This window comes from Salvelinus fontinalis, chromosome 7 (genome assembly GCF_029448725.1).
Source record: "Salvelinus fontinalis isolate EN_2023a chromosome 7, ASM2944872v1, whole genome shotgun sequence".
NCBI classification, from domain to species: domain Eukaryota; kingdom Metazoa; phylum Chordata; class Actinopteri; order Salmoniformes; family Salmonidae; genus Salvelinus; species Salvelinus fontinalis.
In genome coordinates, this window is record NC_074671.1 from 31,089,637 (window position 1) to 31,110,856 (window position 21,220).

Sequence of the window (21,220 nt, forward strand, 5' to 3'; positions counted from 1 at the left end):
TTTTCCATATCGAAAGGTTAATTAAACACATTACTATAGTAAATGCTTATTAAGTGCCAAAAATAGTAACAGCATTAAATCACCTCGTGACAGTGGGAATGGAAGCTTGTTGTGTGCAGCAGGGTGTGGCAATTGAATGTAATGTAAGCCTGCCTGTCTATGGATTGTCGTGTTATCCCTTACCGCAAAAATACATGAATTTCACGTGATAACATGTGAAGTGTTGTAAAATCACATGTTTTCATGTGATCACATGTGATGTTATGTGGAGTTAATGTGATAATGTGACAACATGTAAAGCAACATGTGATAACATGAAGTGTTCCAAAAACAAGTTTCTGTCAGATTTCACGTCAAATTTGATCTGAAATCATGTGATTTTCCACATGTGAAATCGTGTTTTTTCTGTAAGGGATGCTCAACCTGCTCGTTTTCCCACCACAAAACACCATAAAATGGTCAAAAAGAGTAGAGCCAGCTCACATGAATTTATGCTCTGATAGGACGATTAGATGTTCAATGTTAAAAAAAATATATATATTTAAAAATGAATAGTTTCACCATATTAAAACGAGAGTTCAGTTCCTGTTACAGAGGTGACCTTAAAATGAGGGACAGACATAAATTAATCACTAATCACATCAAATAAATAATAATCTTCAGAAATGATTTTGTCAAAGCAACAAAATAACTATGGCTTTACAACGATGGTAAAACTTGGAGACATTTTGGGATTAAGTGGGTTGAAATCTTCCTAGGAAGTAACATGTCAAAATGCAGATTTTTTTGCACTTTAACAAGCCTTTATTAATATGAAAAAAATCTGATTTATTGTATTATCCATTTGGTCTATATTAAAGGGCATGTCATTTAATATAACAGGCTTTTAAAATGCAATATTGTTGCACAACTTCTACTTAAAATAGGGGTCAAAAGGTCTCTTGCATGGAATATTGTACAATTAAGGATGTTCCTCAGTCGTCAAAAGGACTTCTACCATATACTTGGAAAGAGGAACCTCTCTGATTTATTTCGATTTTACAGATCGTCCATAGATAGTTGCCCTGAGAGTTGGTCCTTGTTAGACTTTATCCAATCAAAGTGAGTGAGTCTTGGCTCATTGATGCTCTGGCTGATCTCAGACCTGTGGCTCTTCTTGTCCCCTTGTGTGCTCCTGATAAGTGAATGACTAGTGGCTGCACATTTCCTCCTTCCCCTCTCCTCTCCTCATGTCAGTGGTTTTGGCCAACCCCCTGCCAACCCATGTGACAGGATACACATCGGCTGGATTAAGGGGGCAGCATTCATGTGTCTATGTCACTGTTCTTCCATGAGAGACACCTGAATACACCACAGCCAGATCCCTCTCTCCTCTCTGGACTGGACAACCACCTTTTCGCCCTGGGATAGCAAACTATGCACTAGCTATGATGGAATCCAGTCCATCCCTCGCTGTGCTCCTGTGCCTTATGCATGCTCTCTGCTGTGCTGCTGAGATGGGTATGTAGGGTTTTATTCCACTTTAACTGGTTTCATGCAATGGTTAAGCATTCTGTATAATGAAAGTGATACAAATCATATTTGTTGATATGCTTTACCAATAAACGGAAGGCAAGGTTGAGGCTGCTAGAGTGTAACAATATTTATGTAGACTGGTAATAAATATCCAGAATTTCGAGGTCCTTCAGTAAATTTTGCTTCATTGGCAGATATTGCAAAGGCTCCCGAGTGGCACATTGGTCTAAGGCACTACATCTCAGTGCAAGAGGTGCCACTACAGTCCCTGGTTTGAATCCAGGCTGTGTCACATCTGGCCGTGATTGAAAGTCCCATAGGGTGGCGCACAATTGGCCCAGCGTGGTCCGGGTTTGGCCGGTGTAGGCCGTCATTGTAAATAAGAATTTGTTCTTAACTGACTTGCCTAGTTAAATAAAGGTTAAATACAATACAAATGTATATTGATGAACCATTTTACAAGCTTGATAGCGTTCAAAATATTTTAAGGCGTTTTAGATACATTCAGATATAAAAATTAAAGTGGCCTATTTTTTGGAGTGGCCTAAAAACATATGTATTTCAATTGTAGTTACATACACTGTGAGTTCTTAAAAATGATTGAGAATAATTTGAATGCTGTAATCAGGTATAACAGCGGTAAGTACAGAAAATAAGTAACTATTATATACACAGGCTTTCTTACGCAACTTACTGTACAGTTGGACCTAAAATGTTGTGATTTTGATACAATTAGACACAGTGTCTCAGTCCCAGTTCAATAGCGTTGCAGTGCTGTTTGTGAGAGCAGCTGTAGAGCCCTGAAAGAAGGATGAAACCTTGGATAGATCCCATCATTGTCCTTAGTTTCAAGCATCAATGTCACATGTGCAAGTACAGTGAAATGCCGTGCTTGAAAGCTCTAACCCCAACAGTGCAGTAATCAATAACAATGTCATACTAAAAATAACAAAGGTACTGTAGAACAAAAACAGATAAAAAGAGGAACCTTATCCCCCGTGCTGCAGACAGCAGCTCCTTCCTGATCTACAACCAGGATCACAACAAGTGTGTGGTGGCGGTGAGCGCCAGTCAAGTCACAGTGGCTCCCTGTGACCACACGTCCCAGAACCAGCAGTTCCGCTGGGCCTCACAGTCTCGTCTCCTCAGCATCTCTCTGAAGCTCTGCCTGGGGGCTCAGGACCTGAAGGACTGGGTCAAGGTGCTGCTCTTCCCCTGTGATGAGAAGAGTGAGCTCCAGCACTGGCAGTGTAAGAACGAGACCCTGTTCGGCCTCAAAGACAAGGCGCTGCACTTGAACTATGGCAACCGCAACGAGAAGAATATGATGATCTACCAGGGATCTGGGTCTTGGAGCTGTTGGAAGATGTATGGTACTCAGAAGGACCTCTGCTCCAAGGGCTACCAAGGTAAGTAAGCCACAAGACACACTCACTGTTACTGGAGGTTGGAGATTGGAGGTAGGAATCAGAAGTGTAAGATGCTGTTGTCATAAACTTTCTTAAAGCCAGGGATTAATGTCTGACCTGGGAAGAATCATACTGTTAACAATGATTTTTTCCCCTACTAGCAATGAGTGATAGCTAATAGCTACTTTTTTAAGGAAGAATGTACTTACTATGATTGAGATACAGTATGTGGTTGTCCCACCTAGCTATCCTACGATGAATGCACTAACTGTAAGTCGCTCTGGATAAGAACATCTGCTAAATTATATAAATGTTAAATGTAAATGTAACAAACTGTTTTGTCCCCTTCTTCAGAGGTGTTCACACTAGGGGGGAATGCCTTTGGAAGTCCCTGCCAGTTCCCCTTTCAGTTTGGGGAGAAGTGGTATGCTGAGTGCACTCTGCAGGGGCGCTCAGATGGACAGCTCTGGTGCGGCACAGAGACAGATTACAATAAAGCCAAGAAGTGGGGCTTCTGTCCCTCGAAATGTGAGTCAAGCACTCACATTTCATGCTATGTTTTTGTCATTTACTGCCATTTTCCAGTGATCAGGAAAAGGGTCAGTAGGTGACACCTGTAGAAAATCATGAGCCGTATGTATCAAGCATCTCAGAGTAGAAATGCTGATTTAGGATCAGTTTTGTCTTTTTGATCAAAATGAATAAGGACAAGAAGGGACCTGATCCTGGATCAGCATTCCTACTCTGGGATGCTTTATGAATACAACCCAGTTGCTAAAATAAAAAGGTAAAATCAATTTGACTCATGGGAGTACACAACCCTCTAATATCAGTGGCCTACTATATACTAGACGCTGATGAGTCTGTAAAAACAAGGCAAACGACCAGGGTTTAAGATGTGGGGACTCTAGCCAATTCAAACAATGTCGTAAAAACCCCCTGCCAAGCCTGTGATAGGGAGGCTAATGTACAAATGAAAATCTCTGATTTTCCTGTTTTTCCGTGACCTCACTGGAGGTCAGGAATGGCCAGGTCAGCGCTGACGAGGTCTGGTCTCTGACCTCCTGACAGAAAAACACAAACGCTTTCTCTAGTTCCTCTAGCTGTGGACGCAGCTCTGTGTCTCTTTACCCTTCCATCCTGACTGGAGCTCATTCCTGTGTTTCCCCTGACACAGCTCCAAAAGTGGGACAGGAAAAGGAAGGAAGCCCCCTTTCACAAAGGTTCCTGGTGAACTGCCACCATAGTCACAGATATGAGGGGCAGTTCTGTCATGACAGAAAGTGATAGAGATGAACAGAACACTATTTGATTCAGTTCTTGGGCTGTTATTGATGCTTTCTTTTTCCCACCTTAAGTGTGTCCTAATGTTTCCGTGTCCCCCTCAGCATCCTCAGGATGGGACAGTGACCCAGTAACAGGTGTCCTGTACCAGAGGAACACCCAGTCTGTGTTGACCTGGCACCAGGCGAGGACGAGCTGCCAGCAGCAAGGAGCCGACCTGCTCAGTATAGTAGAGCTCCACGAGCAGACCTACATCTCAGGTATGTACAGTCAGACCTGGTCAGACCGTACATCTCAGGGATGTACAGTCAGACCTGGTCAGACCTACATCTCAGGTATGTACAGTCAGACCTGGTCAGACCTACATCTCAGGTATGTACAGTCAGACCTGGTCAGACCTACATCTCAGGTATGTACAGTCAGACCTGGTCAGACTTACATCTCAGGTATGTACAGTCAGACCTGGTCAGACCTACATCTCAGGTATGTACAGTCAGACCTGGTCAGACCTACATCTCAGGTATGTACAGTCAGACCTGGTCAGACCTACATCTCAGGGATGTACAGTCAGACCTGGTCAGACCTACATCTCAGGTATGTACAGTCAGACCTGGTCAGACCTACATCTCAGGGATGTACAGTCAGACCTGGTCAGACCTACATCTCAGGTATGTACAGTCAGACCTGGTCAGACCTACATCTCAGGGATGTACAGTCAGACCTGGTCAGACCTACATCTCAGGTATGTACAGTCAGACCTGGTCAGACCTACATCTCAGGTATGTACAGTCAGACCTGGTCAGACCTACATCTCAGGTATGTACAGTCAGACCTGGTCAGACCTACATCTCAGGTATGTACAGTCAGACCTGGTCAGACCTACATCTCAGGTATGTACAGTCAGACCTGGTCAGACCTACATCTCAGGTATGTACAGTCAGACCTGGTCAGACCTACATCTCAGGGATGTACAGTCAGACCTGGTCAGACCTACATCTCAGGTATAGTCTAGCCTGTTGGCCAAGGGAGGACTGGGACCAGGAACCAGCCCAGGCATTTCTGACACACCCGCCCGAAGATGGACCAGGGCATTTGCCCAAAGTGCGCTATGGCCAGTCTAACCTACAACCTCACCTTGATTTAGAGAGAAATCAATCTGATACAATCAATTCCTTATTAATATTACACTACTCTCATGGACGTATTGTAATGCTTTTTATTGATGCAGGGTTGACCAATATCCTGGGCACATCTCTGTGGATTGGACTGAATAGCCTAGACTTTGAAGCTGGATGGCAGTGGAGCAATGGAAACCCATTCAGATATTTAAACTGGGCTCCAGGTGAGATCAACCACATGCAACACCTCATACTATACTTTACAGCCTAGGGAACAACTGAGGTTGTCCAAGTATGTTATGCATTCCAATGTTGCAGGAAGACAATTAATAAATATATGGGTCAATATTTCCAAAAGGACATCCATCAACTGAACCCGGGCTCAGCTGTGCAACCCTGAATGCTGGCAAGGCCTCGAAATGGGAGACCAATGAATGTTCCAAGAAGCTGGGATATATCTGTCGCAGAGGAAACTCCACTACTCTGAACTCTGCCCCTATAGGTAAGAGTTGAATCACACGGTACATAACAGTCATGAACTACTCAAGATGTTTTACTTAGTTCAAATGCCATGCAACACAAGGCTAACAACACCAGATCCGGTTGTGTAGGGTAGGGTAAACTGAACCTTTATAAATTAGTGCCCATTTTTCACTAAGTGTCTCAGAGTAGGAGTGCTGAACTAGTGTCGGTTTCGGCTTTATAGATTATAATGAATAAGGTTACATGGACGGGGCGGGCTGATACTAGATAAGCACTCTTACTCCGAGATGCTTCATGAACACAGACCCAGAGGTTGTTTGGGTCAAACAGATTAAACATTGCAGTCTACCACTTTCTGAACATTCTACCTTCTCTCTGACTATTGAACTTTGACCCCCCCCCCCCCCTCCCCCCCCCCGTAGGAAAAGATCAGCCCACCTTCTGCACCAGTCACTGGATTCCCTATGCAGGCCACTGCTACTACCTACAACGTACCAAGAAGATGTGGAGGGATGCCCTAGCCGCCTGCCACAAAGATGGAGGGGACCTGGCCAGCATCCACAACATAGAAGAACAAAGCTTCATCATCTCTCAGTCAGGATATAGTGAGTACACCATCCATGTTGTGGCTACAATTACCTCTATATCTGATAGATCTGTTATGCACTACACGGATCTTTCTCATGGGTTGTCATTTCAGTTTCAGTTCATCAGTTTTGAAAACCACTCTGAGATGTGTCCCAATAAATATCTGGGTACTTGGATTGACTGAGAGTTCATGTTTAAAAAGCGTGCGGATGAGCTAGTTAAAAAGCATTTAAAAAAAAATAGATCTGGCTTCTCCCTAAATAGCAGGCAGCAGATCGTACCGTCAATATTCTTGCCCGTTCTTGACTATGTGGTGACACCATTTACCAGATTGCAGAGGCCACTATTCTTAAACGTTTGGATGCCGTCTACCATAATTTCCTTCACTTTATCACAGGTGACAATTTTAAGACTCACCATTGCATCCTGTATCAAAACGTTGGCTGGTCCTCATTGAAGTCCTATGGATCACTTCATTATTACCTTTTCATTTACAACGTTCTACTACACAAGCTTCTAACTTACCTAACTGTGTTGCTAGGCGACCAAACCCGCCACAGTGTTGTTTAAATCTTGAGGCCCCTAAGATCTCTACCGATTCTGGTAAATCCTCCTTTAGCTTTAGTGCCGCCCATTGTTGGAATAACCTGCACAATTCCTTGCATCTTGATTTCCTGGTGCTGCTAAAGCAGTTTAGGACGCCGGTGTTAAATTCATTCATTGAGAATTGCAGTTGTTTTTATTGATGTAATGGCTCATTTGTTGAAATTGTAGTATTGTAACTGTACCTTGTCGTTTTTTTTTATTCTTCTTGTTTTTTTGGCGATGTAAACTGTATTTATTGTTTGTAAAATGTTTGTACTTGATGTTTGGCATGATTGTGAATGAGACCCTGGTCTCAATTGGATTTCCCTGAAGAAAAAATAATAATAATAATGTCCCCTCAGTCAATTATATAAGTAGTATATATATCAGGTGTTTTTCACTGTCTTCCTGGCTTTGAGTCTTAATGTCCTTCTGCTTGACTTTAGCGGCCACAGATGAGCTGTGGATCGGCCTGAACGACCAAAGGAACGCGCTGCTGTTTGAGTGGACAGACCGATCCCATGTGACATTCAGCCACTGGCAGACAGGGGAGCCCTCCCACGGTGCCAACCTTCAGGAGGACTGTGTCCTGATCAGAGGAAAGGTAACATTCACATTGGTCCCTCAATGGACAGACTAGGTTCATGCTAATGCTAGCACTAAAGCTAGCTAAATGCTTACACCACAGATTTTTTATAACTAACCCTAAAACTAGCTATATGCTAATACTTGGTAAATGCTGACGCTAGATAAATGTGAACACTAGCTAAATACTAGGGCTAACAGTGTCAATGATGACAACGTTTAACAGTGGTGTCAACACAGTACTAAATGTGGTATTGTGACAATGTGGACTCTCCATGTTGTCTCACAGGATGGGAAGTGGGCTGATAATTTGTGTGAGAAGAACTACGGGTACATCTGTAAGAAAAAAGCCTCCACCAAACCGGTGGCAGGTGCCCCAGAGGAAGATAGTCCAGGATGTAAGCTGGTGAGTGAGGTCATTTCCTGTTTGTTGAAATGGAGTGTACAGTAACTAATGAATACACAATGATATCACATAAAATGGAAGCTTGAAAATGATTCTAGATAAGGACTAGAGTGGTGTCATCTTGACTGACAAAGATTCACCAGTAGGAGGATAATTGTTTCTGTATTTTTGTCATCAAGGGCTGGATCCGGTATGGTTCTTACTGCTTCAACATTGGATCAGAAACCAAAACATTTGATGAGGCCAAGCAGACATGCCAGCAGAGTGACTCAATCCTGGTGGAAGTGGCTGACAGGTACAGGATAAGATATATTTGACTCACATATTTGAGTCATATCCTGGACAAGATAATAGCAATAAGTTGTCAGATAATAGACTGAATGTGTGTGTGTTTGTTGGTTTGTAGGTATGAAAATGCCTTCCTGGTCAGTTTGGTGGGTTTGAGGCCGGAGAAGTACTTCTGGACTGGACTTTCCAACATGGAGGATATAGACACGTTCAAGTGGACTACCAGTTCGGAGGTCAAGTTCACCCACTTCAACGTGGGCATGCCAGGTACAGTGTTCTTTTCCCACAATGGTGATTGATAGTAGCAACTGATGATCGAATGTAGCATGAACTGTCATTGGTGTGACGACTGCGGTATTAGAGGAGTACTTTCTCCCACACCTTAACTGCCTGGCAAATGTCAGAACTAAATTAAACTATTACATTTTCTCTCGTCTTTCTGTGTGTTTCAAAAAAGACAGAAAACAAGGCTGCGTAGCTATGACAACTGGAATGTTTGCGGGACTGTGGGATGTGGTCAGCTGCAGCAACAAGGAGAAGTACATCTGTAAGAAAATGGCGGAGGGCGTCACATCAACAATGGCCCCTCCCACCACTCAGGCACTGAGCTGTCCTTCTGGGTGGTCACCTGCTGCTAAAAGGAATGTCTGTTACAAGGTACAGTTGGGGAACAAGCTGTAACAAACACTTTGATTAGTCAATTGAAGTGAATAGTTGTTTTTATATATTCATAATTTAATCAATGTGCATGAATTCATTGATAATCCTTAATTATAATAATTCATTAAAAATTCATCAATAATAATTTTCTATCCCCTCAATAAGCTTCACAAAAAAGTGACAGAAAACAAGAAGTCATGGTCAGAGGCACGGGAATTCTGCAAGGCCATTGGTGGTGATCTGATGAGCATTCACAGTGCCACAGACCTGAACAGCTCTCCGTAAGTGATCCTCATAGCTGTCTCTGTTGCCATGAGTATCATTGAAAACCAGTGTGGTCCCATTAACCACTGTCTGTGGTTGAAATCCACACAGTCATAATAACCACTGTCTGTGGTTGAAATCCACACAGTCATAATAACCACTGTCTGTGGTTGAAATCCACACAGTCATAATAACCACTGTCTGTGGTTGAAATCCACACAGTCATAATAACCACTGTCTGTGGTTTCCATTCTGTCTGTTCAGATATCATTCTTCTGATGCAGCCTGGATCGGCCTCAGCAATCTGGATCCCAACGCAGGTTTTGTGTGGGCTGACGGATCAGCAGTGAGTAGCCTACCACCTCATCTTTCCTGTGATATCTCTTCTCCTTAGAAGTCGTTTATTACACTATATACTTGTTTTACTCATTAAAAAAAAAAAAAAAAAATATTTAACTAGGCAAGTCAGTTAAGAACAACTTCTTATATTCTCATTGATTTGCAGTCCTTGTCTTTAATGGGATTGAAAGTTCATACAGTACTATGGTGTCCATATAAGGACAGCCTCATGCTGAGAATGTCCTAATATGGACACCATACAGTGCTACTGTGTAACATTATTCCAATGTTGTTCTCCAGTTCAGCTATGAGAATTGGGGATTTGGAGAACCAAACGACTACAACGATAACGAAAAATGCGCAGAGGTCCAGTTTTACTACGGACGCCACTGGAATGATCGACACTGTGATGCCTACAATGACTGGATTTGCGAGATCCGCAAAGGTACAGTAGACCATATCTGCTGGCGCACTGACTTCATCAGCCACTGGGCACAGACGTCAATTCAACATCTATTCCACGTTGGTTCAACGTCAGTTCATTGAAATCACGTTTAAAAAACGATGATTCAACCAGTGTGTGTGCCCAATGGGCATGCAGTACATGTCAGTCATGAAGCTATTGATGAACATAGAATTTGGACCCTCAACCTTACAGATGTGCTCACCCAAACTTTTTTTGGTATCCACAGGGGTTACCCCAAAGCCCCCTCCCACTCAAGTTGAGCCAGGTAACGCATAGGGTCTTGGGAATATGTCCAGTTTCCTGTTTCTCATTCCTCCACTTCCTGGCTCCACTTCCTCCTTCTCACTATCCCTGCTCTCCTTCCAAGCTCTTGGCCTTTCCTTTAAGTGAAATTAAATCACTGCACATACTGTATAGCATACCTTCTTCTATCATTTCGTTTGCGAAGCATAGTTCAACACAAAAACTAAGAGAAAATGTACTCTGTGAAAATGTACTATTAAAAATGCCTAACAGGAAATGTACTCCTTATATACTTGCCTTTTCAGTGTACAACACTACAAAGGACGGCTGGGTTGAGTACAACGACACTCAGTATTTCTTCAACACTGAGAATCTCCCCATGGACGAGGCGAGAGCATTCTGTAAAAAGAACTTTGGTGACCTGGTGGTCATTACTGCAGAGAGCGAGAGGAAGTTCATATGGAAACAGGTAGACACTTCTATACTGAACAAAAATATAAATGCAACATGAAAAAATGTCAGATCATATACAGTACCAGTCAAATGTTTGGACACACTTTTTATTTATTTTTGCTCTTTTCCATATGATTAAATAATAGTATACTCATCACAACCATGAAATAACACATATGGAATCATGTAGTAAAAAAAAAAAGTGTTAAACAAATCAAAATATATTTTTTATATTTGTGATTAAAGTAGTTGTCATTCTCTCAACCAGTTACTTGGACTACTTTCAAGAATCTCAGATATGAAATATATTGTGATTTGTTTAACACTTTTTTGGTTACTACATGATTCCATATGTGTTATTTCATAGTGTTGATGTCTTCACTATTATTCTACAAAGTAGAAAATAGTAAAAATAAAGAAAAATCCTTGGATGAGTAGGTGTGTCCAAACTTGACTTGTACTGTAAGTAAATCAGTCAATTTAAATAAATAAATTAGGCCCTAATCTATAGATTTAACATCACTGGGAATACTGATTTGCATCTGTTGGTCACAGATACCTTGAAAAAAATGTAGGGGCGTGGATCAAAATACCAGTCAGTATCTGGTGTGCCCACCATTTGCATCATGCAGCACGACACATTTCCTTCGCATAGAGTTTATCAGGCTGGTGATTGTGGCCTGTGGAATGTTGTCCCACTCCTCTTCAATGGTTGTGCGAAGTTGCTGGATATTGGCAAGAACGGGAACTGGCTGTCAAACCCGTTGATCCAGAGCATCTCAAACATGCTCAATGGGTGACATAACTGGTGAGTATGCAGGCCATGGAAGAACTGGGACATTTTCAGCTTCCAGGAATTGTGTACAGATCCTTGCAACATTGGGCCGAATGAATGGCACGACAATGGGCCTCAGGATATCGTCACGGTCTATAAAATGCAATTGTGTTCGTTGTCCGTAGCTTATGCCTGCCCATACCATAATAACCCCGCCGCCACCATGGTGCACTCTCGTCATAACATTGACATAAGCAAACCCCTCAACCACAAGACGACATACACGTGGTCCGCAGTTGTGAGGTCGGTTGGACGTCATTCTCTAAAATGACATTTGAGGCGGCATATGGTAGAGAAATGAACATTCAATGATCTGGCAACAGCTCTGGTGAACATCCCTGCAGTCAGCATGCCAATTGCACGTTCCCTCAAAACTTGAGACATCTGTGGCATTGGGTTGTATGACAAAACTGCACATTTTAGAGTGGCCTTTCATTGTCCCCACCACAAGGTGCACCTGTATAATGATCACACTGTTTAATCAGCTTCTTGATATGCCACACCTACCAGGTGGACAGATTATCTTGACAAAGGAGAAATGCTCACTAACAGGGATGTAAACAAATGTGTGCACTAAAATTGAGAGAAATAAGCTTTTTTGTGCGTTACTGAACATTTCTGGGATATTTTATTTCAGCTCATGAAACATGAGACCAACACTTTACATGTTGCGTATATATTTGTGTATATGCAGTCCTGTGACGTCCGAAAAGCTTTGGTTCTTTGGACCTGATAAAGAGATGATTTTACACTATGACAGGTAGACAACAAGTGTCACTTAAATGTTCAATGTACAATCTAGAAATGGTTGTTTCCTCAAAGAGCTGTAACTTTTTTCCAGATATCCAGAGGATCCGAGGGACAATATTACATTGGAATGACCGTTGGTTTGGATAAGTCTTTTAGGTACGTAAAATGACTGTTGACTGTTCCCGGGACATTTAAAACAACCGGAAATCCTACCACCTCTTTTCAGAGATATTTGTGCATGACCATGCTTTGTTCGTCACAGTCCAGTGAACATGCCTGAGATCTGTGCTCCTCTGCCGAGTGGAGGAACGTGTGCTTTCCAGGTGTGTACTTGATTGAATGGATGCTCACAGTTCAGACTGGGTTTGTGTACTGTCTGTTTCAGCTGGTTGGATGGGTCTCCTGTAGTGTATACCGCGTGGGATCAAAACGAACCCAACTTCGCCAACAACGATGAGAACTGTGTGTCGATATACAAGAGTATGGGTACGTCTGATTCGAAGGAGAGATTTAGCAGTTATGCTCTCGTTACAGTGTTGTTACACTGCAACGTCCATGGGACTTTCACTGACATTCAGGGGACGCTCCCAGGATGTCATTTTGTAAGCTGTGTCTATATCGGGTTGTGTCTCTTTGTTTCTCTGCATCTCTAGGGTACTGGAATGACATCAACTGTGGCGTAGAGCTGGCCTCCATTTGTAAAAGAACCACCAGTTTCACTAACACAACCATGGCCCCCACCACTGTACCCAAGGGAGGTTGTGCCCCAGAATGGATTGCTTTCCAGGGGAAGGTAACTGCTACACTACTACAGTACCACCACCACATACTATAAAATGATACCGTAGGCTACATACTGTATACTTGTACGGTACACCAGCAGAGAAAACCCTCACACAAACTACTTTCCTTATCATGTGTCAAGGGAAAAAAATCAAGGCCCGAGTGATGACCCAATGTCATGCTGACCTGCGTGTGGAGAGTTGAGTCATTGGCTAAATCCCAAATGGCACCCTACTCCCTTCATAGTGCACTACTTTTGACCAGAGCCCATGCACAATAGAATCCATTTTGTTTGCTGTAGTAGCGTGTGATGTTCCAACACACAGTGCTGATGCATCATGTTTCCACAGTGCTACAAATTCATTGGAGACAGTGATAAGAAGCCGTGGCAGGAGGCCAGGACCTACTGCATCAACCAGGGAGGGAACCTGGCCTCTATCCTCAGCGAGAATGAGCAAGGTGGGTGAGAAGTCCATCCCTTTACACCTCACTGCCAAAGCTACCTGAGACATTGGCATTGCCCAAGGTAGAATGAAATAGAATGAACATTGAAATTCTCTAAATGTAATTTAACATAAAATCATGCAGTAAATATTCTGTCAAATTTGGTGTGTAAAATTATAATGAGGATTTGTGCAAAATTTTAAAGCATGCAACAAGAAATCTTATAGACATTGGTGCCAAAGGATGTAAATTCTAGCCAATGGAACAGAGGTTGATAATCATTTGCATGTAAACAGTATATCAGGAATCATCTGATGACTCTTCATTGTTCTGACTGGTCTTTCTCCCAGCATTCCTTACATCCCAGATGCTTGGGAATCCCCAGGACATTTGGATAGGTCTGAACGACATCAACTGGGAGATGCGCTTCCTATGGACGGAGGGGAGAGGGGTTTCCTATACCAACTGGGCAAAAGGGCATCCAACGTCAGTGCCAGACGGACGATATTCATTTCTGGAAGAGGTACAAGACTTACAGTAAATATAACTCTTTGCTGAACACAGATTAAGTGACTTTCTAGAAACAGATAAAAATTGTTCTCAATAGAGAATCTCCCTTGAAAGTAGGCAGACTGAAATCCTACTTTCAAGGAAGATTCTTTATTGAGAATTATTTTTAATCCAGGACTGCGCCTTATATCTGGGTTTGGGAACCTTTAAATGTTAGGCTTTGAGATGTTGATTGACTTACTGTCAACAAGTCCAAATGCAAAACAGCCTTAACCAGTCAAATGAGAATTCTGAAGAGGGATCTAACCTTTTCATCTCCTTCCCAATCTCTCTTCCAGGTGTTTGACTGTGTGGTTCTGGTGGGCAGCTCTCAAAAACAGACAGGAATGTGGAAGGTCGAGGACTGCTTAGTATCCCGTGGTTTCATCTGCAAAAGGATTATTGGTGAGAAGAAGCCATAGTTCAGTGAGGCTACTCTAGGTTTGCAAAATTCCAGTAATTTTCCCAAAATCCCCAGGTTTTCCACAAATCCGTGAATCCTCCAAGCATCATATCTGGAGAACCTGCCAGTTCTGGGAAAGTTATCGGTAACCCTAGTGAGGCTGTTCAATTCCAATTCTTCGGTATGTGGTCCAATAGATTATCCCTCTTTCGGTTCCCCACCAACAACAGGTCTCCTTTGGTTTCAGATTCTCAGATTGTTGTCCCCGCCACCACAGAGTCAACAAAGACGTTCTACAAGCTGGGAAATGACTCCTTCAAACTGGTGGTCCAGAAGATGAACTGGGACGAGGCCCGGAGGCAATGTAAAGCAGACGATGCAGAGATGGCTAGCATCCTGAACCCCATCGCCCAGGCCTTCATCACAATGCAGATCCACAAATACAATGGGCCAGTGTGGATTGGCCTCAACAACAACTTGGTAATAGGGGAGGAAAGGGGGACACTTAGTCAGTTGTCCAACTGAATGTATTCAACTTAAATGTGTCTTCCGCATTTAACCCAACCCCTCTGAATCAGAGAGGTGCCTTAATCCACATCCACAGAACCCAGGGGTTAACTGCCTTGCTCAGGCGCAGAACGACAGATTTTTACCTTGTCAGCTCGGGGCTGTGATCCAGCAACCTTCCGGTTACTGGCCCAACGCTCTAACCGCTAGGCTGCTATGGTACTGACATTGCTGTATGCCAATCATTTGGGTTACAGAGACTAAATAGCTTTGTGATCTTCAATTTCCTCTTTACAAGGCACAGTAGGTACAAAATGACCTAATGTGTAGGATTCTGGCTTTGGTTTAAGAGCTAGTGCAGCTCCAAAGAGGACTTAGCATTGATATGATCTCCCACTGTTTTCCATTAGATCTCCTACTCTGACGTGTTCACTTAAGAAACCAAAGAGGTGTTGTGGTTTTAAACCTGTAAGCTTTGGCTGGATCTTGCCCTCATTGTGTGTTTCATTGTCTATGTCTCTGTCTCTCAGACTGAAGGGCGCTTTAAGTGGGTGGATAACTGGCCTCTATCTTACACCAAATGGGGCGAAGATGAGCCAAAGAACAATATGGCCTGTGTTTACATAGACACGGACGCCAAGTGGAAGACAGGCGACTGTAGTAACACCTACTCCTCACTGTGCAAGAGATCACCAGGTCAGACGAGGCTCCATTTACCCACACTGTCTGTGTTTAATGGTTGATCAATCCCAAAGTGTGTCTTTTAAAAGTGTTGTTTGCAGTAATGTATCAATTTTGCCAACATTGACCATAAACATCTCATGAACATCAACTTCAGTATGTGAACTTCTCTGGCCTCTTTTACAGACATAGCCCCCAGCCAGCCCCCTCAGCTCCCTGGCAACTGCCCCGAGCCCAAGAAACGCAAGACGTGGGTTCCCTTCAGGGGTTACTGCTACGCCTTCCTCAACTCTGTGGTGGACAACTGGGCCCACGCCACTGTGGAATGTCTCCGAATGGGTACACACTTCACCTCCTTTACACCAACTGTCATTCAGACCACAATGGAATAGCGTCCCAAACGGCATGCTATTCCACGGTCAAAAAGTAGTGCACTACATAGGAAATGGGGTGCTATTTGAGACATACCCAATGTCTTAATTGAATGTAGAGCATATGAACATATTAATTAATTGAATGCAAGAAATTCAAAGTGATTGATGATGATGATGATGAACATGGGTAGTAAGTTTCTCTGACAACAGGAGCATCCCTGGTGAGTATCGAGGATCCCTTGGAGGCCAGCTTCATCCAGAAGAACCTTGAGCTATTGCAGGATGGCACCAAGTCATTCTGGATTGGCATGCACAAGAGCCACGAAGGTCAGTACCTATGGTTACAAAATTCAACCAGGATTTCTGGAAAACCAAGGAATTCAGGAAAAATTACCGGAATTTTGAAACCAATTTTACTGACAACCCATAACATTAAGGAGGCCACTGGCTCAAAAAGCCTGTTCCCTCGAATATAAAACATGTTTAACTAGCAACATCACCTTAAATGAACAAATGGCAAGTACAGTACCTACCCGTCTCTTGCAATTCTAAGATTATGTCCCAATTTCACAACCATGTTTATCGATTTATAGTTGTTTAATGACAAAGAATGACCCGTGTCAAAGGATATAGGTTTGACCCATTGTTCTTGTTCCAGGTGACTGGATGTGGATTGACAACAGTGTGGTGGACTATACCAACTGGAAAGAAGGGATGCCAAAGGGTGGAGAACAATGTGTGGAGATCCAGTCTGATAGTGGTCTGTGGAGCACTAACAGCTGCAACCGGTACAAGTCGTACATCTGCAAAACAGCGAAAGGTGAGTCGAACTCAGCTGATAGATTCAAGTATTTTGTGTCAGCTTAGTATTGTCTTGCAATGATGTTTTCTGAACATCTTTATCTCTTTCTTTTGCAGTCATCACACCAACAGAGAAGCAACCAGTTGCTGGTGAGTGTCTCATAGCAGATATATTTGGTTAGCGTAAAGAATTATACATGTTATAGTTTTGACAATCAAATCAATGCTTTTCTGGCTCCAGGGCATAGTCCTAGGATCAGTTTCCCCTCACCCAATCCGTAACCATTAGTGGAGAAAATGCAAAACTGACCCAAGATCAGCGTCTAGGGGCAACTTCACTCTACTCCACTTTTCTGAACATTATACAGAGACTAAAACCAATCCCACCAATAAGTTTGCCAATAACACTGTGACTTCCTTTCTTCTAGCTCCCCTAGTGGAGGAAGCTCCCCATGGTTATGCCGGCATCGCTGTGGCAGTCGTCTTGGTGATAATGACAGTGGTAGGACTCGGTGCCTTCCTACTCCGCAAACGGATACCTACCCCCGTCTTGGGAGAGTGTACGTTCGACAACACCTTGTACTTCAACAACCCCATCCGCCCAACAGCCACTGTGGACACCAAGGGCCTGGTGGCCAACATAGAGCAGAACGAAACAGCTTAGACAGGACACAAAGGACCACCAACAGGTGAAAACACTTTTGATATGAAAAATACCCCAAAAGCATGCTGCTGGTGTTAAGGCCTACCAATTCTGACCAATTTTGAGAGATTGCAACTAAATCTGAAACCATTAACGTATTATCTTTGTTCATTTTCTTGCTCTGTAAATAATGGGTGAAAATGATATGCACTTTGTGCATATCAGCATCAGTCAAGGATACAGTCCAGATGTACAGCTAAGATTGCATATGTAACCCCTGCACAAATTATAGAATCAACAACAGTCATTTTGTTTGGTTTAATGGAGCCTTGTACAGATTTATTTGGTGTGTGAAACTAAAGTTCAAAATACAACCACTGTACTTTGCTTTGTTTTTGCCAAGTTATATTGTAAATATATAATCAAAACGAGAGAGAAATAAAGTTTTGAAACAAATGTCTTTGGCCTTATACTCTTACTCACACATTGCATGCTAAATCAATACATACTGAATCCAGGGGCATTTAGGGGGTTAATACAACATTTCTGGAACTATATACAGTAATTGAGGTACGCTTAAACACAGCTTCGTCACTGAGGCAGATTAAAGAGGTTATTGGGTCGTTCCACCAATTCGGTGACTTTTAAGAAGTGTGACATGGTCCCAAAACATAGTTGATTCCACCTAATTGTATCATTCTGTTATAAAGAGCACATGATCAACTTCATTATTAATACATGTTTTCCCATTTCACGAGGTAAATACATTAAAAAAATTACTGCGGATTGACCGGTACAGGGTGGACGATTTTCATCTTAAATCAGCCATAGAACTCCCTGTGACAGGGGGAATCCAAGCTCACAATTCTAGAGAGAGAATGTTTTTGTAATATTCCCCAGATGTTTGTGTCCAGTGTTTCGTTAGTTAGGGGAACATTTTGCGTACAGTGTCTTAAAGTATTCACACCCCTTTCACATTTTGTTGTTTCAGCCTGAATTTAAAATGGATTAAATGTAGATATTGTGTCACTGGCCTATACAATACCCCAAATAGTCCAAAACATGCATCCTGTTTGCAACAAGGCACTAAATTAATACTGCAAAAAATGGCCAAATAACTTTTTGTCCTGAATACAAAGTGTTATGTTTGAGGCAAATCCAATACAACACAATAGTAGCACTCTCCATATTTTCAAGCATAGCAGTGGCTGCATCATGTTATGGGTATGTTTGTAATCATTAAGGTCTGGGGAGTTTTTCAGGATAAAAGAGAAATGGAATGGAGCTAAGTACAGACAAAATCCTTGAGGCAAACCTGGTTCAGTCTGCTTTCCACCAAACACTGGGAGATTAAATCACCTTTCAGCAGGACAATAACCTAAAACACAAGGCCAAATCTACACTAGAGTTGCTCACCAAGAAGACTATGAGTGGCCAAGTGAAAATCTATGGCAAGACCTGAAAATGTTTGTCTAGCAATGATCAACAACCAATTTGACAGAGCTTCCTGAATTTTGAAAATAATAATGGGCAAATGTTGCACAATCCAGGTGTGGAAAGCTCTTAGAGACTTACCCAGAAAGACTCACAGCTATAATCGCTGCCAAGGTGGTTATATTGACTCAGGGGTGTGAATACTTATGTACATTTTATATTTCTGTATTTCATATCCAATACATTTGCAAAAATGTCTAAAAACATGTTTTCACCTTGTCATTATAAGGTATTATGTGTAAAATATATATTTATTCAATTTTGAATTCAGGCTGTAACACAACAAAATGTGGAATAAGTCAAGGGATATGAATACTTTCTGAAGGCACTGTATGTCAAAGTGTGTCAAATATGTAAGTTTATAAACACTTTACGTTAAACGCATTATTTGTGTAAGTGTCCCTAACCTTGCCAACAAACAAAGAGCAATGAATGGATCAGCTGTTCACCAATCAGACCATTGATGTGCTCGGCCACAGCAACAAGGGGGTGATGTGTAATGATGAAACAAGAATGTTTCTTTGGGACCATCAGGCAACATCTTGATGAGTGATACACAGGAATGTTCATGCAATGTTCCCATGAAACGTGTCTAGAACGTTAATATCTTATATTCTGAGAACATGGCACCCATGTTTTATGTATGTTTGGTGGAACATTGATGGAATATTCTCCTAACCCTTAGAAAACTGGACACATTCATTTTCTTCCAATGAAAGATTAATATTGAAAATTCCGAGAACATGGTAATCACGTTCTGGGTAAGTTATGTTTGATATGAAGGGAATGGTCTCTTGGAAACAGTCCTTGTACGTCAATTTTTATTAAATTGTTAAAACATTTCTAAATCAAATCAAATCAAATTTTATTAGTCACATACACATGGTTAGCAGATGTTAATGCGAGTGTAGCGAAATGCTTGTGCTTCTAGTTCCGACAATGCAGTAATAACAACAAGTAATCTAACCTAGCAATTCCGCAACTACTACCTTATACATGCAAGTGTAAAGGGATAAAGAATATGTACATAAAGATATATGAATGAGTGATGGTACAGACGGCATAGGCAAGGTGCAGTAGATGGTATAGAGTACGGTATATACCTATGAGATGAGTACTGTAGGGTATGTAAACATAAAGTGGCATAGTTTAAAGTGGCTAGTGGTCCATGTATTACATAAGATGGCAAGATGCAGTAGATGATATAGAGTACAGTATATACATATACATAAGAGATGTGTAATGTAGGGTATGTAAACATTATATTAGGTGGCATTGTTTAAAGTGGCTGGTGGTACATTTTTACATAATTTCCATCAATTCCCATTTTTAGGGTGGCTGGAGCTGAGTCAGTTTGTTGGCAGCGGCCGCTAAATGTTAGTGGTGGCTGTTTAACAGTCCGATGGCCTTGAGATAGAAGCTGTTTTTCAGTCTCTCGGTCCCTGCTTGGATGCACCTGTACTGACCTCGCCTTCTGGATGATAGCGGGGTGAACAGGCAGTGGCTTGGGTGGTTGTTGTCCTTGATGATCTTTATGGCCTTCCTGTGACATCGGGTGGTGTAGGTGTCCTGGAGGGCAGGTAGTTTGCCCCGGGTGATGCGTTCTGCCGACCTCACTACCCTCTGGAGAGCCTTACGGTTGCGTGCGGAGCAGTTGCCGTACCAGGCGGTGATACAGCCCGACAGGATGCTCTCGATTGTGCATCTGTAGAAGTTTGTGAGTGCTTTTGGTGACAAGCCGAATTTCTTCAGCCTCCTGAGGTTGAAGAGGCGCTGCTGCGCCTTCTTCACAACGCTGTCTGTGTGGGTGGACCAATTCAGTTTGTCCGTGATGTGTACACCGAGGAACTTAAAACTTTCCACCTTCTCCACTACTGACCCCTCGATGTGGATAGGGGGGTGCTCCCTCTGCTGTTTCCTGAAGTCCACAATCATCTCCTTTGTTTTGTTGACGTTGAGTGTGAGGTTATTTTCCTGACACCACACTCCGAGGGCCCTCACCTCCTCCCTGTAGGCCGTCTCGTCGTTGTTGGTAATCAAGCCTACCACTGTAGTGTCGTCCGCAAACTTGATGATTGAGTTGGAGGCGTGCATGGCCACGCAGTCGTGGGTGAACAGGGAGTACAGGAGAGGGCTCAGAACGCACCCTTGTGGGGCCCCAGTGTTGAGGATCAGCGGGGTGGAGATGTTGTTACCTACCCTCACCACCTGGGGGCGGCCCGTCAGGAAGTCCAGGACCCAGTTGCACAGGGCGGGGTCGAGGCCCAGGG

General features: G+C 42.7%; 1 protein-coding gene across 1 annotated transcript; it reads left to right on the forward strand.

The window, feature by feature from the left end:
- Positions 1–1,336: 1,336 nt before the first annotated feature.
- Positions 1,337–17,912, forward strand: mrc1a (mannose receptor, C type 1a). The gene is made up of 30 exons (XM_055929131.1): positions 1,337–1,500; positions 2,523–2,924; positions 3,279–3,452; positions 4,313–4,468; positions 5,437–5,550; positions 5,685–5,828; positions 6,232–6,414; positions 7,429–7,586; positions 7,857–7,973; positions 8,153–8,268; positions 8,380–8,528; positions 8,719–8,918; positions 9,087–9,202; positions 9,450–9,531; positions 9,825–9,969; positions 10,217–10,255; positions 10,539–10,702; positions 12,363–12,427; positions 12,657–12,757; positions 12,925–13,064; positions 13,405–13,513; positions 13,849–14,021; positions 14,347–14,452; positions 14,698–14,930; positions 15,488–15,653; positions 15,825–15,977; positions 16,223–16,339; positions 16,671–16,832; positions 16,931–16,963; positions 17,242–17,912. Exons 1-30 carry the CDS (start codon positions 1,428–1,430, stop codon positions 17,475–17,477), a joined length of 4,326 nt encoding a protein of 1,441 aa, XP_055785106.1. The 5' UTR covers positions 1,337–1,427; the 3' UTR covers positions 17,478–17,912.
- The last annotated feature ends 3,308 nt before the right edge of the window (positions 17,913–21,220 follow it).

Excerpts from the sequence above, each read along its gene's own strand:
- mrc1a (XM_055929131.1), top strand. The coding sequence starts at position 1,428 with ATGATGGAATCCAGTCCATCCCTCGCTGTGCTCCTGTGCCTTATGCAT. Across the intron at positions 9,970-10,216 it reads GATTTGCGAGATCCGCAAAG|GGGTTACCCCAAAGCCCCCT; the intron begins GTACAGTAGACC and ends TGGTATCCACAG. Across the intron at positions 16,964-17,241 it reads AGAGAAGCAACCAGTTGCTG|CTCCCCTAGTGGAGGAAGCT; the intron begins GTGAGTGTCTCA and ends CCTTTCTTCTAG.